General features: G+C 41.8%; 2 protein-coding genes and 1 non-coding gene across 3 annotated transcripts; all 3 read right to left on the bottom strand.

Annotated features, from left to right (window-relative positions):
- Window positions 1–1,145: 1,145 nt before the first annotated feature.
- cldn18 (claudin 18) lies at window positions 1,146–4,557 on the bottom strand. Its single transcript, XM_062404963.1, has 5 exons — window positions 4,251–4,557; window positions 2,593–2,757; window positions 2,311–2,479; window positions 2,097–2,210; window positions 1,146–1,883 (listed from the first exon to the last, which is right to left on the bottom strand). Exons 1-5 carry the CDS (start codon window positions 4,468–4,470, stop codon window positions 1,790–1,792), a joined length of 762 nt encoding a protein of 253 aa, XP_062260947.1. The 5' UTR covers window positions 4,471–4,557; the 3' UTR covers window positions 1,146–1,789.
- Window positions 4,558–6,195: 1,638 nt separating this feature from the next.
- Window positions 6,196–7,303, bottom strand: LOC133968684 (transcription factor Sox-14). Its single transcript, XM_062404858.1, has one exon. The coding sequence runs from the start codon at window positions 7,283–7,285 to the stop codon at window positions 6,551–6,553; it is 735 nt and encodes a 244-aa protein (XP_062260842.1). The 5' UTR covers window positions 7,286–7,303; the 3' UTR covers window positions 6,196–6,550.
- A 6,172-nt stretch (window positions 7,304–13,475) lies between these two features.
- Window positions 13,476–13,547, bottom strand: trnap-ugg (transfer RNA proline (anticodon UGG)). The gene has a single exon. It is a non-coding gene; the product is annotated as a tRNA-Pro (tRNA).
- Between the last annotated feature and the right edge of the window lie 304 nt (window positions 13,548–13,851).

Here is a 13,851-nt window from a genome sequence, read left to right as displayed (position 1 = left end):
GGTTCCTCTGCACTCCAGCTGTTGTCCTGAATGAGCTTTGCTAATGAAAGAATACTGCATAGTCACATGCAGTATGCGTTGAGAGCACAGCATCCTGGTTTAAATGTTACTACCAACACATATCCTTTGGTACTCTGTGTAAAACAAGCATACTGTGTCAGGGTGAACATTTTAATTAACTCCACTGCATGCTGTGCAAGCGACACAAAAGTTTTGTACTATCAGTAGAAATCTTCCTTCAAAGTCGGACACAACACAATATGGATGATGGTACATGTGTATTCACAAGTGAGCTGTTAAAAGACCTACCTCTCAGTAACGTCAAGTAGATAAACTACAAGTTTATTAGAAGAATGTAGATAAACCGTTAATATTAGAAGAAGAGAATTTCCTTCTCAAACAGAGAAAATGTCTCTGTTTACACTGTAATCCTAATGTAGCTTATAAACCAGAAGCAAATAATTAAATAATTTCAATATGCATCAGTAGAAATTCAATTATCTGAAATAGTTTTAATAAAACATGCACTTGTCAAAGTGTAGGTCTGGTATGTCTTGAAAAACAGCTTTGGATTCCTGTCACTTGTCTGTGCACATTAACTAACTTTCTGGAGGCCAAGTATTAATTATGAAATGTGAGAAAAAAACTGTACTTGTGTAACAGTGTTTTGTATAAAGGTGCATCATTGTCAGCTGTAAAGCCAGTTACAGTTTTTATGTGGGTCTCATCAAAAAGTAATTTCAAGTCAAGTTGAAAGAAATTATAAAATCAAACTATTCACACAATGTGCTTCTGTGCCAATATCAGCAAACAGCTCCAGAAGGTTTTGAGGTACGATCAGATACTCTGAAGGGAAATAAAATGGACGGATAGTCTAAAGGAAGCGGAGAAACAACACATCAAGGCATAACATGAGAGATGGATGGAGTTGATGTGCTAATAATCCAATCCAACCAAGTATATTTCCTGTCAGCTTCCCTCTTAAAAAAATAGAAATTATCAGGTGAACAATTCAGAAAGCACCACAAAGTAGAGGAGGAGAAGAAAGAACAATATAGAAGTAAGAATCAGCCCGATTGTGGGCATCATTAATGTTTATTTTTGTCGACCAGACATGATATGTTATCAGTACAGCTGATTTCAGACTCTTTTTATATTTTTCATTATATATTTTTATTGTTTGTTATAACTTACAAATTTGTCTGCCTGTGTGTGCATCTGTATAGAGTCCAAAACTTCTTGGGGATGCATGACAGTTTGCGTGTGTATGTTGGGGGGGTGCAAATTTGAAATCTGCGTTGGCAGATGGATCCGTCCTGTTAGAAATGCCTTGTACTCACTTTAGTCCTAAATCCAGAACATGATTTCCTGAAAGTGCTCAAGAAATGATGTCATATTCACATTTCGTCATTAAGGACACTTTCAGAGAAACTGGAACACCATGTATCAGAACCAGTGTTTTATATTCAAATATAAAAAATAAAATGATTTAACAAAACTCAAGTAAAAAAAAGCTTCAATTACACAGTGTATCTGCACATTTATAAATATCTCATAACCACTAATCGGCATGTGAAAACTACATAATTTGCCAATAATGCCTTTTTTATCATTATTATTATTACACGTTCTGTTTGGATGTGAGGCATGATAGACCACGGGCAGACAATAGGATGCAGTATTAAATGTGTGTATGCAAATAAAAAAAATCACACAAAGCCAGCTGCACGAAGGCTGAAAAGCACAAATCTGAGCATTAACCACTTGTCAGTGCTGAGGCTGTTTAAAGTCACACATATTGGGTTTTCTTGCCGTCCTCTGAGTGATGATCTCCCGGGTCGGTTTTGGCGCGGGACTGAGGTTTGTAAACAACCCCTGGGTAACTGAAAGACAAGAGACAACACATATAGCATGATGGTGTATCTGCTGTCAAAACACATGGAAACGACTGAAATAAGTCACAAGTGAGCATAAACCTGATAACATCAAAATGGAATTTGGTCCAAAACAAATTCTCAGACATGATAAATCATTCAGATATACAGAATTTAAGAGGCTTATCATTTACTACTAATATAAATCTGTGTTGGACTCACTGGGGTTTTTCCTCTTTCACTATTCCCCTGAAAGCCAGTGACTTCAGGACGCCGCCAATAAGCAGCACGCCACCTCCAATCCAGGCGATAAACAGTGCAGGGCCAAACGTGTATCTGGGGAGTACAGATAACACAAAGTATGTATAGGTCCAACATGTGAACAATATGGATTTGTGTGAGCGCAGAAGCGAAAATAATAAACTTAATATCCTACGTGGGCATTCCTTCTCCCATTCCTCCCATTCCTCCCATTCCTCCCATTCCTCCCATTCCTCCCATTCCACCGTTTCCCATCCCTCCACCATAGTTGGGATAGGTGGCCATCCTGAAACTGGCCACGATCTGGTTGGCGTAGATGGAGGCACCTGCAATGCCGCACACGCCTGAGGGAGGGCACAAGAATGACACAAGTGAAATGAAGAGATTCATGTCAGTGATTTCTTCTACACATATTGCTCTTCAGCTTGACCCATGTTCCTCCACATTGTGCCCGTACCAGAGATGATGAACATGATGCCGGCGGTGAGGCTCATCTTGGCCTTGGTGGTGTCCTCCATGCTGGTCATCGTGAGGCAGGTGAGGGAGAAAAATGATATCACCGCCCCCAGTATACTCAGCACCACGCCCACTATCATCAGGGCCCGCACAGCCTGGAAGGCCCCTGTAGATGACACATAACTCAGAATCAGAGACTTTACAGTAATACACATATGCTGGATGTTATTGAGGAAAAGCAAGGTAATTTTATCTATAACGCATAAGTTGGCATATTTAAGGTGCAGGGGCCTACCCAGGAATTGAGAAAGACAGAGGTCATGACTCCAAATTCTCAAGAAATTTAACTTATCACCAAAATTATACTAATTTCTCACATTATATGAATTCTTTGTAGAGTTTAATTAGATGTTTTGTAATCTTCATTTCATACTTGGCCAAAAATGAAGCTCTGTGGGGTAAAAATGTCATATTTATTTTCTAGTGTCCCAAAAGTCCTAACATTTAAACAAATTTGTGTCTACTAAAATCCTTAAATACTAAATAAAAATCTGAATCTATTACTTTTGATTGTTGAGAATAAAAAAATCAATTAATGTCCAACTTTCGCAAAAATACAAATTCTTACATCTTCCTGTCAGCTCCTCATTTGAAAAGACGCCTTGATAATGCTTTTTGTACTGTTTTGTGATAACCTGTACTGTTGTGTATTCACTTGAAACCTCATATTTCAGTTCTTAATAATGTCTAAATAATGTGGTGAGTGTGCTCCTGCCGCAGGTGTGTTGTAGGAACCTGCCCTTTGCATTTTGTTTGTTCTCTTTCTGATAACTGTATTGACCGACTCTCGGCCTGGCCGTCCATTACTTGATCCAGAATGCACTGCGGAGCAGAGCAAACACTGATAGGTGTGGACTTGACTTAGGAACAAGAGTTTGTACGATGGCAACAGAAACTCAGAGTAGCTGAGTAATTATTTAAATACGATATCTGTTTTAAAAACATTGAAAAAGGAGAAATCCAATGCGCTTTGCATGTTGTCTGACATCATCAGAGTTAACTCTTGTGTCCACTAAGGTCTCTTCCTGTTTTTCCTAATTTTCCTTTTGATTTTTAAAAAAACATTATCCTCAATTTGCCTCTTTGCACCAAATCAAAGTGTTATAATCTATTTAATTAACCTATTAAACTCATTTTATTTCAACATTTCCCCCTTAAATTGACTTCAAAATTTAGAATATTTCAACCCTTCGTCCTAATGTGACATAAAAGTTTGTTCCAGAAGTTGTCATCATGAACCTGAAAGACTCATCTCGGCGCCTTAAAATCCTCCTGCCTCGTCATTTCGCTACAGTTTAGGCCATCTTGAATCTTACCAGGAAGTGAGAGAACTTCCTCCTACTTACTTCTATTGGAAAAGTCTTGTTTTAAACCGTTTAATTACAACTTTATAAAATGTTGTCACTGCCTCATTGTTACTGTGATCAGAGATCACATCTAAGGAGATCTCATAAGGGAAAGTCCGGACTGTAAGTGAGGAACTGTCCTGAGTTTGTGGCCTTGACAGTGAAGGAGACCCAGGTTGAGTCAGTTCCATTGGTAGGACATCAAGCAAATTAAACTTCTGTTGGATATTTATATAGAGGAGACTTGTCTTACCTGAGAAGCCCAGGAGGCCGTAGAGCGGACGGCATTCGGTGAGTCCAGAGGAGGCCGTCTCACAGTTCTGCCACAGACCCTTGTAGGTGTAAAGAGATGTCACCACCTCCCCCTGCCTGTCCTTCACACTCCACTTGTTCATGGCTGTGGCTGCGATCAGGGCTGCTGCCCCGATCAGGCCCAAAATGAATCCACCGTTCTGCAGAACCGAAGGCGCCATTGTGGTCTTCTCCTTCAGAAATCAGAAAAAAATATACCTGGTCCAGCGAGTGTGTGCAGTGTAGGTTGTGTTTGGTTTAAAAGATAGAAATCCTAATAGTATAGCTGTTTATGTGAATGCGTTTAACGAAGGAGCCAAAAGTGAGCAGGTATGTCGCGTGAGGATAAAGAATGAAACTGGGCAATGGGGCGCTTTGTAGTCATGGTGGTGTTGGTGGGTGGAGGCGGTTGGGTTTCGACCAGTGGGTGATACGGCCGTGTATGGGCAGGGCTACCTTGTGTTGAGACGTGTGGACACAGTGGAGATAGGCACACCTGGCACCTAAATGAGAACTAACCGTTTTAATGTAAATACAGGAAACTGAATCACTGACTCCATGTAGGGCTTTCAGAGAGCTGATAACTGTTGGTCAGTGAGTTGATGCTGATTGGCCGTGCTTACACTCAAACACAAACTAAAACTGATGCATCACCAAATGTGTCACTTTATAAATAATGGATTATTCACAGGACTGAAAACAACACATGATTACAGCAGATTTTCAATCAGGCCATGATAGCGAATTTGATGTGAAACAAGGAACGTTCATCTTTTCTCTGATAAAGATTTAGTGTTTTGCTCAACGACACTGAAAGACGATGAGATCTCAACAACCTGTTGACTTTAAACTTGATAGTTCATCCTTCAGTCTCTTCTCCGGAGCTGCAGAGTGCCCCGAGGAAACCGCGGATGAATAGAACGCTGATTTGATTACAACATCCACAATTTCGTGTTGACTTCTTCTGTGAGAAATTTAGAAGGTGTAAAATACAAAAATAACCATCGGGTCAGTTCTAGTTTGATTTCAATTGTCTCACAATGAGAATTAATAGTTTCAGAGTGAAGTCTCATTTCCTGAAACAAACAGTGCCTCATGATGTCCATGATTCAGTTTGTCACCTTATCACTCTGTCCACAACTGCGCTGGTTTCTATTCTTCCCTTATCATCAGCCTGACTCGCTCCCTCTCACCAACACACAAGTGGACACACACTACTAACTCACGCAGTAGTCCCCTCACACGATGATGGAAGTCAGTTTAAAACTGTTACGTTCATCCACACTCTTTGGACTTGTGCTATTTGCATCATATTGATGTGTTTATCTTTTCTTAAGTCTTATAAGCATCTTATCAGGAGACTCTCAGGGGGTTGAATTAAGTAAGAGAGCTCAAGCCGCCAGAAACATGAAAACATATAAACCTCCTCCAGATAATCTTTATTGATTCCTGGTAACTTTTTATTCCAGCTGATGTCTGATGACATCTCAGCGACAGTTGAAAAATGTCGTTGTCTGGATCGTCCTTAAAATAAACTCTACTGTCAATTAAATGTCCAACTTCTCATAGACATTATTCCTTGAACCGCAACTGACTCTTAAATGTAGAGAGTTTAAATAAAATTGTGAAAGTCCTTTGTGAAAGTCCATTGAAATAAACCAAAGACCGTAATTATAAGGCTTTATTTAAACCTGTATTTCAACAACAACAACAAAACAGGCTGCAGACTACAGTATATAGGCAGACCTACATACTGACATACATACAGGTGTTACTGTCCAGATATAAGGATGTATTGATTAAAAAATACAATATTAGACTTACTGGTGTTTTGGGGCCTGGATAAACAGATGAACCACAGTGGCGCTCATATGTCCCTTTTTTCCAACAACAGCTGGATGTTCATTTGACTCAGTTTGAACAGTTAAACATGGGCCTAGTGCAGCACTTTTTTTATTAAATTCTAGTCAAAAGAGTAACAAAACCGCATCTTCAAACCATCATCTTTACCCTGTATTGACATGGAAAAGTACTGCACAGCTCTGAGCTAATTAAATAGCTGGCCTTTGGAAATGTTTTTAATTGCTGTGTAAACACTTTAATATTCCAATGGCATTTAAAATAAAGGTCAACAGTTTTTCTGTTCATTTTTTATTAGATAGAAAACACGTGTTATTGTAGCCCAGGTCTTTCTCTTTGTCGGTTACATTGCATGGGAAGGTCCTGTGCGTAAAACGTTCCCCGTTGTGTACGTGCGTCTTCCTACCCAGTCTGCACGCTGGATCCGGGGGAAGGATACGAGTCCATGCCGCTCTTGGTCATCCCTCCGGGGAAGAGAATATACGCCACCTGAGGGTGTAAACTGGCTGCAGACCAGCCACTACAGTTGCACGGCAACATGTATCCCGGGCTGGAGGGTGACGGGTGGGTGTGGGTGTGCTGTCCGGGACACGCCAGTCCCCCAATCCCGCCGGTCTGGTAACCGAAGGTGTGCGCGCCGTAGGGCAGAGCGCCCGCGGCCAGGGAGTGCGGGATCTCCGCCACGCGCTGGACAGCTCCGGTGCTGAACTGCGCCACCGGCTCCAGCAGGGAGAAGGATGAGGAGGAGGAGGCGGGAGCGAAGAGAGCCCGGGCTTTATCCCCGGGGACGAGGAAGGAGTCCATGGCAAATCCCTTCAGGTGCTCCGCTGCCTCCCCGAGTAAAGACGGCAGCGGGAACAGGAAGCGGTCCCTCTTCAGGAGGCTCTTGGATTTGCGCCGGGGTCTGTACTTGTAGTCCGGGTGTTCCTTCATGTGCTGAGCCCGCAGCCTCTTGGCCTCGTCGATGTACGGTCGTTTCTCGGAGTCGGAGAGCAGCTTCCACTCCGCGCCAAGTCTCTTGCTGATCTCGGAGTTGTGCATCTTCGGGTTCTCCTGGGCCATCTTTCTCCTCTGGCCTCTGGACCACACCATGAAGGCGTTCATGGGTCTCTTGATGTGATCTAAAGGTTTTGCCATTTCAGGAGTTGACACATTAATTAATTAAAAAGTTCACTCAGATCCTACTACTCTTAAATAAGTCACCTGTCCAAAAAGCGCATGCTCCTCCCGTGCGTAAAAGGAAGAAGTATGAAAGATTATTTGACTCAAGAGTTATTTTCTGTTTCTTTGTAAAGTTGAAACTATAATTCCAAGCAGACCGAAGCTTCTTCACAAGGTGGAACTGAAAACAGCACAAGGGGCAAAGCCTGGGCGCATGAATGGGAGTCACACGGGACCAAGTTGGAAGCTTGTTATGGATGATGCTCGGCATGTCAACCACTCATCACCACACCACTGTCACGGCGAGCCAAGCCAATGGGAGTGAGAGGGCGCACAGTAATCCCCTCACAAAAAAATGACTGTACAACATTTCTGAGGGACTCCCTCCTCTCCAAACAGTTTAGTCCCCCCAAAGCTCCGCTGAGACAGGCAGGCAGAAAAGCAGGGGAGAAAGCAATCTGCTGCATAACATAAGTAGAAAACTACAAATTAAAAGGTTTTGGGATACGGCAGCATGGACGGTGTTTTTAACTGCAGCTGCTCAGAGACCTATAAAGTCCTACATGGCTCATTTGCTCAATAATGAAATCTATTTTAGACGAACCCAGAGAAAGTAGCTGTTTAACTCATTTAAAACCATCTAATTACAGCAGGGCTCCACAGAGTGTTATAGAAATACAGTGCTGATGTACATTCTTTAAAGCCACTTGAGTTATGTGCTTAAACATTTTTGTTTGTATTTAGATTTTTCTCAGTTAGTAATTCTTTCAAGGAAACTGCTCTGCAATTTCCCAGAAGACATTACCATGTCTCTACATTAAAACCAAGTTAAATGAAAACGTTCAGGGGTCAGTGTGTGTGTGTGTGTGTGTGTGTCAGCTCTGCTCCCTCAGTTTTGACTCTTGCTATCTAAAAACTTGCCTTCAAAATTGCCTAATTTAAATTCTTTCCCATGATGCCATGCGGGTGTCTTATATATTAATATGTGCACAAGTGTCTCACCTCTCCCTCCTCCATAGTCGACAAAATCAATATTAATCACAACCATAATTCACTGGCCCGGCTGACTGCATTGATTGTTACAGTTTTCATAATTACTAAACCTTATCTGATCAAACATATGCTTTAGCCATCTCATCTGTTATTGAAATGACATTGATGGAGAAATGCCGGAGCAATAACTTAAGCACAAACTATATACAGTATACTATGTGTGTGTGTGTGTGTGTGTACTCAGTGGAAAATATAGGTGCTTATAGGTAATAAGAGGGGATTACTGTATGGAGTACATACACAGGAAGCTCATTTTACATGGAGGAATTCAATACTAACTCTCTGGGTGTCTAAGTGGGAGCTTCCAGGCTGCCTCAAAGGCACCCAAAATGGCTTCTGCAAAAAGGATTATTACCATGACAGAAGCATGATGTGTTTCTCCGCAGACAGACCTGTGGCGGTCGGTTGAAGCTCCGGGTTTATAGGTTTTTATGTTTTGGTAGCGGTGATAAACTCAGATATCAGCCGAGGAGGAGGCCTTTATTTCATTTGCCCCCCACAGTCAAAGGCACAGTGGGCCTCTTCAAAGGCAAAATAAATGGACACTGAGGATCCAGTGGCGCGCGCCGCGTCATTGCTGGCGCTGATAAGACGTTTTCAGAGAATGTTTTTTCTGCAGGTTTTCTTAAGAGCAGACGGGCTGGAGGGATAAAGTGAGTGGCAGCAGGGGTCAGACAGTTGATCTGTCTCCTCGTGGCTGTGCTGTTATCTCCTGTGCTGTAGGGTTCAGGCCTGGCCCACAGGAGGCCCCCACCACCACACAGAGACAATGATTACTTCCACGGAGGGACCATGTTCTAGAGACTTTTCAACAGTGAGGACAAAAACTGTCTGAGGACAACAACACAAGAGGTGGAGGACATGGAGGTCAGTTCGGAGAAACGATCTGTTTTCTTGTTGCCTTTGTCAAGATTTATTGTTTCATATTGCACAAAAACTTTCGCTGTTTCCATTTAGCTGAGGAGAAAGCACAGAGGGTATGTGTTTTTGTGTACTAGTCAGTGTTTGGTTTGACTTCTAAGAAAGGGCAGCATTTCAACTCTGGAGAGATGAGGGAGGGGAGAAACGGGTAATAAGAAAAACTGCCAGAAGCACAAAATGGCTGTCGTAATCCGGTTATCCCCCGGGCTCTAAAGATACTGGTCCTCTCCTTAGGAGACTATCTTTTCTTCTTATGTCAAAACTGTCCTCCATGCACTCAGGTGGATTAAGGAGTCACACTGTAGAAAGAAATTGACAGGTACAGAAAGACCTGGGGGTGAAAAGGAAATGAAAGATGACACAGAGAGGCAGACCGGTCGCTCAGGCCAGGGGAGTGTGCCAGGGTCTGACAAGAAAAGAATCTACTACAAGCTGGAGAGAAAAAAACGCTGATGATTCAGACTAATTCACTGCATTGATTTACCGAATAATTATTGATAAATATAATTACTGACTACATCTCTTAATCTTTAGAATTGCCTTTTCTTTCTAAAAATGGCTGAAGTGTACTGCTATGTATGGGACTCAGGTTATATTAGATTTGATGTCAGCTCTACAGCAGTGTCCATTATTAAAACTCACTTAGAGCAGATCACAGAGAGATAATATATGCATATCATCTTACATCGATGCAAAAGACCTCAACAAAGGACTCCACGTTATACTGGCTGTTTCAGGTGTATAGAAGAGAAGGCTGCAGAACAGGCCCAGTTGGCCTCCAACTGAAGTGATTAGTCCATCAGGAGAAATTGGTTTATATTCTATTTCATCATAATATTCTAAAGACAAACATAAGTTTCAGCTCTTATTTGTGGTTATTTTTCTCCATTTTAAGAAAGTTCATAGACATAAAAATAAATAGTAAAAAAAAAACAGTATTTTGCATTTTAATTTGCATGGAAAAACATTACTAGAAACTCTAAACCTAATAATTTTTCATGGGTTCTTGCCTAATTATGTCCCCACTATGTGCATTCAGCTGGTCTACAGCCTTTCATATGGACATGAGTTGTCATTTTAACATAAATAAATAATCCAGGAATCCAGGAATCTCTGGAAAGGGATATTGACACCCAATAGATTTTCATGGTGAAATAAAATAAATGTATTTTCAAATTGTCCTTCTTTTAAAATTTCGAATTAAATCAAATTGTTGTCTATATTCGTTAGATGTCCCACATTTACTACAAAGCAAATCCACATATTGGCTAACTATATTCAGTCAAGTCTAGGAGTCAGAAAAAAAGGCATCCACTTTATCAACACATAACTTTAAACTTGTCACAGTCTCATAACTGTCAAAAAAGTTCATGGTACCAGTCTGAGGCCTCAGGTCCTCATGGTGGCCCCTGGCTCAGGTTGGCATGTTGGGCTTTCCTGCACAACACGGTCAATCTCAGGTTGAATTCAGAATGTATTATACCTTTTTAAATTACTCCTGAACTTTGGTTTGAGCGACTTAACGTCTCCCACCCCCAAGGTCTACACTGGAGTTGTGCTATTGTATAATAAACTGGTGAATGGCTTTCTATCTGATTATGTGGAAAGTTCAGATGCACTCACACTTCAAATTTTGTCATTTCAGCTCCAAATAAATTCACTGAAATCCGAAACCCGCATTGAAGTCTGACAAGAGTCCCTGACACTCCATTAGGAGACATTTCAGGGGGAAAATCCCTGAGATTTTCATTGCTCCGGGGGGATTTCACTAAATCTTGTGCTTATTCTCGTGATACTTAGGAAAAGTTAAGCAGTTTTAATAGCTTTCCTCTTGACACATTGATGGTGGAATATGCTGCGGCTCTGTGGCAGATAGCTTCAATCCTGAGGAGCTGAGCAAGAGAGGGAGGGAGGGAGGGACAGAGAGAGATAGAGAGAGAGAGGGAGAGAGAGAGAGAGAGAGAGAGAGAGAGAGAGAGAGAGAGAGAGAGAGAGGGGGGGGGGGGGTCTGCTAGTCTCTGCCTGCCTCTACACTTTCATAAGGGCCCATCTAGGCTAAATTAATGCACTTCCTCCAACATCTGGGGATAAAACCTGAGGAGCACATTATCAGCCAGCTTGTGATACAACCGAGTCAGCAGTCAATGAGATACATTTGCAACCAGGCATTTGTCAGCTACTCAGTGCGACAGAGGCAGGAGATTTAAAATGTCCTGCAGTAAATTAAGTGCTGCTGGAGAAGTGAAAGGTGCCGGCTAAGCAGGCGGCCGCTTACTTTAAATGACAGACGGGGTGATGATGGTGTGGTGATGGAGGCGGCGGGGAACTGAACCCGGGTAAGAAGTGGTAGGGTTTCTGAGTGTGGCTGTGCTCGAGTAGATTTAAAGGGTTTAATGTTAAAGTTCCTTGACAGAAATGGTTCTGAGTCACAGGTTGGGACAGAGAAGAGGTTTCAAACAGAACAACACCATGAAGGCAGGTAGGTGCTTCAACATAAATGTGGCAGTAGAGGATGGTTGAGTGACGCAGGCTTTGGTGAGAAGGCAGGTGTAAGTCAACAGAGGTCAGTTTCAGGCGGACAGGAAGTCAACTCTTCTGCCCCCAAATAAAAGGCAGAGAGGTCAGCTCAAGGTTTTCTTGCACAAAGAGGAACATTAATCTGAGTCTTGGTGATTGAACAGACCCTGATTTTTTATTACTCTATTCCTTTCTTACCTCCCTCATCTCTCTCTCGTTAAGCTCCACGTTTATAGAATTGTCTTTGCAAATATTCGATCTAACTTTTTGCAAAACCAACTGTAGTATTTACGTCCTTTTAATTGAGTTTCTTACTTTGCAGAAACATGAAATTTGATTTGAATCTTCTTTGACCGAGCTGTTATATATGTATATAAAAAAAGAAGAAATAAAGGATTCCACAGGGCCTAATATAAGAGCTCTTAAAGCACTTTAACAAGAGACCACTGAGTTCTCAGTGAAGTACAAGGTGAGCACTTACAATTTAAATCATTAGCAGCAAGCCTTTAACGCACCCTCTACAAACATGCACCATCTGTGTGTGGTTTAACTGTTTTTATATGTCATAAATGCATTGACCCATAAAAAATAAGAGAATAATAAAATAAAAGGCAAAGCATGGTCTTGATTCACATGCATGTTACCAATTTCCACCAGCAATTTCTTCCGGTTGACGCTTGTAATGTAGCGTGTAAAATGAAAAGAAATGTGGTTTCACAGAATGTGGAAATAACATGAAAGACATTAAAAAAAAAAACACTGGTATGGTCCTGGAGTGTTACCACTCTCCCTTGCTTCTTCTCTCTGAGAAACAGGATTACAGCATCCGTTTAATAAACTGGGAATGATCCAAAACCACTATTCTCATTCACAGCAGAACAGAAGCCCCTTTTGCCATATGAAGAGCGTGGGTGCAGGAAAGAAGCCCTTAACATATATAGAAACTTGCACACTTTATAGTATGAATCCTCTACAAATGACAGAGGGTGGTGCCACTAAGAGGCTTATGGAAATAATGGGAGTAGTGTAGCTCCTGGGGCGATGATATGCTTGCGGCAACAGAAAGGGACAGAGACTGGTATTTACGGAGATATCTGCCGGTCCCGTGTTAAGCGGAGCAGTGGCCATCCTGAGCCAGACTGGAGGGAGGGAGGCAGAGATGCTGTCACAACAGCAAGCTCAGATAAGCCCCAACTGGGTGAAGACAGAAAGGCATTAAGTGAGCATATTTTTTAAGTCGTCTGATGTTCCTCCGCCACCGCTGGAGAGTGAGCCTGTGTACTGAATAATAAGGATAGGCAGATGCTTAAGGGCCACAACATATGACTGAATACATGTGTAAGCATGTTTTTTCAGCTCTTGGATTTCGGATGAGTTGCCCTTCAGCGCAGGTGATGCTGCGGAACTATTTTTCAATTTTTTCTCAAAACTGGAACCGTGTACACAGGCGAACTGCACCTTACTGACACTATATGTCTTCTATAAGAAGTGGGACACCATACTCAAGCTCACTTTTCAATTTAAGGACTACGTTATTAGGGCAGTGTACATGAAAATGTCCCTTGTGCACAAATAACAATGTATAGCAAGAAATATTAAAAAATTAATTGGAACTTCTGATTGTTATTAAGGCAAAATCGCAACTATATCCAAAGAAAATAAGTGGAAAAGTATTGGGCTCGTCCGGGATTTGAACCCGGGACCTCTCGCACCCAAAGCGAGAATCATACCCCTAGACCAACGAGCCACATGCATGGATGTCATGACATAGTATATATAAACCTAGAAACCAATAATTGTATCAACTGAAGGGATTTCTAAAGAGTAAGACAGGGAGGAAACCATTATCCCTCACTAGCAATTCTAGCTAACTAGCCTAGTCAGAGCTAGCATTAGCTTAATCTGCACGGGAAAAGATCCTGTCAGCTTTGAAATAAGCTTAAAATAGCAAAGGGCCCTTTCATTAACGTTAGCTGTTGCAGCTGTAGTAAACATACCTCCCTTCATTTTGATTCTATCCCAGAAAAGCAGTTGTCCCACTGGTGGTTTAT

Source organism: Platichthys flesus, chromosome 14 (assembly GCF_949316205.1).
Source record: "Platichthys flesus chromosome 14, fPlaFle2.1, whole genome shotgun sequence".
NCBI classification, from domain to species: domain Eukaryota; kingdom Metazoa; phylum Chordata; class Actinopteri; order Pleuronectiformes; family Pleuronectidae; genus Platichthys; species Platichthys flesus.
This window is presented reverse-complemented; position numbering and strand designations above follow the sequence as displayed.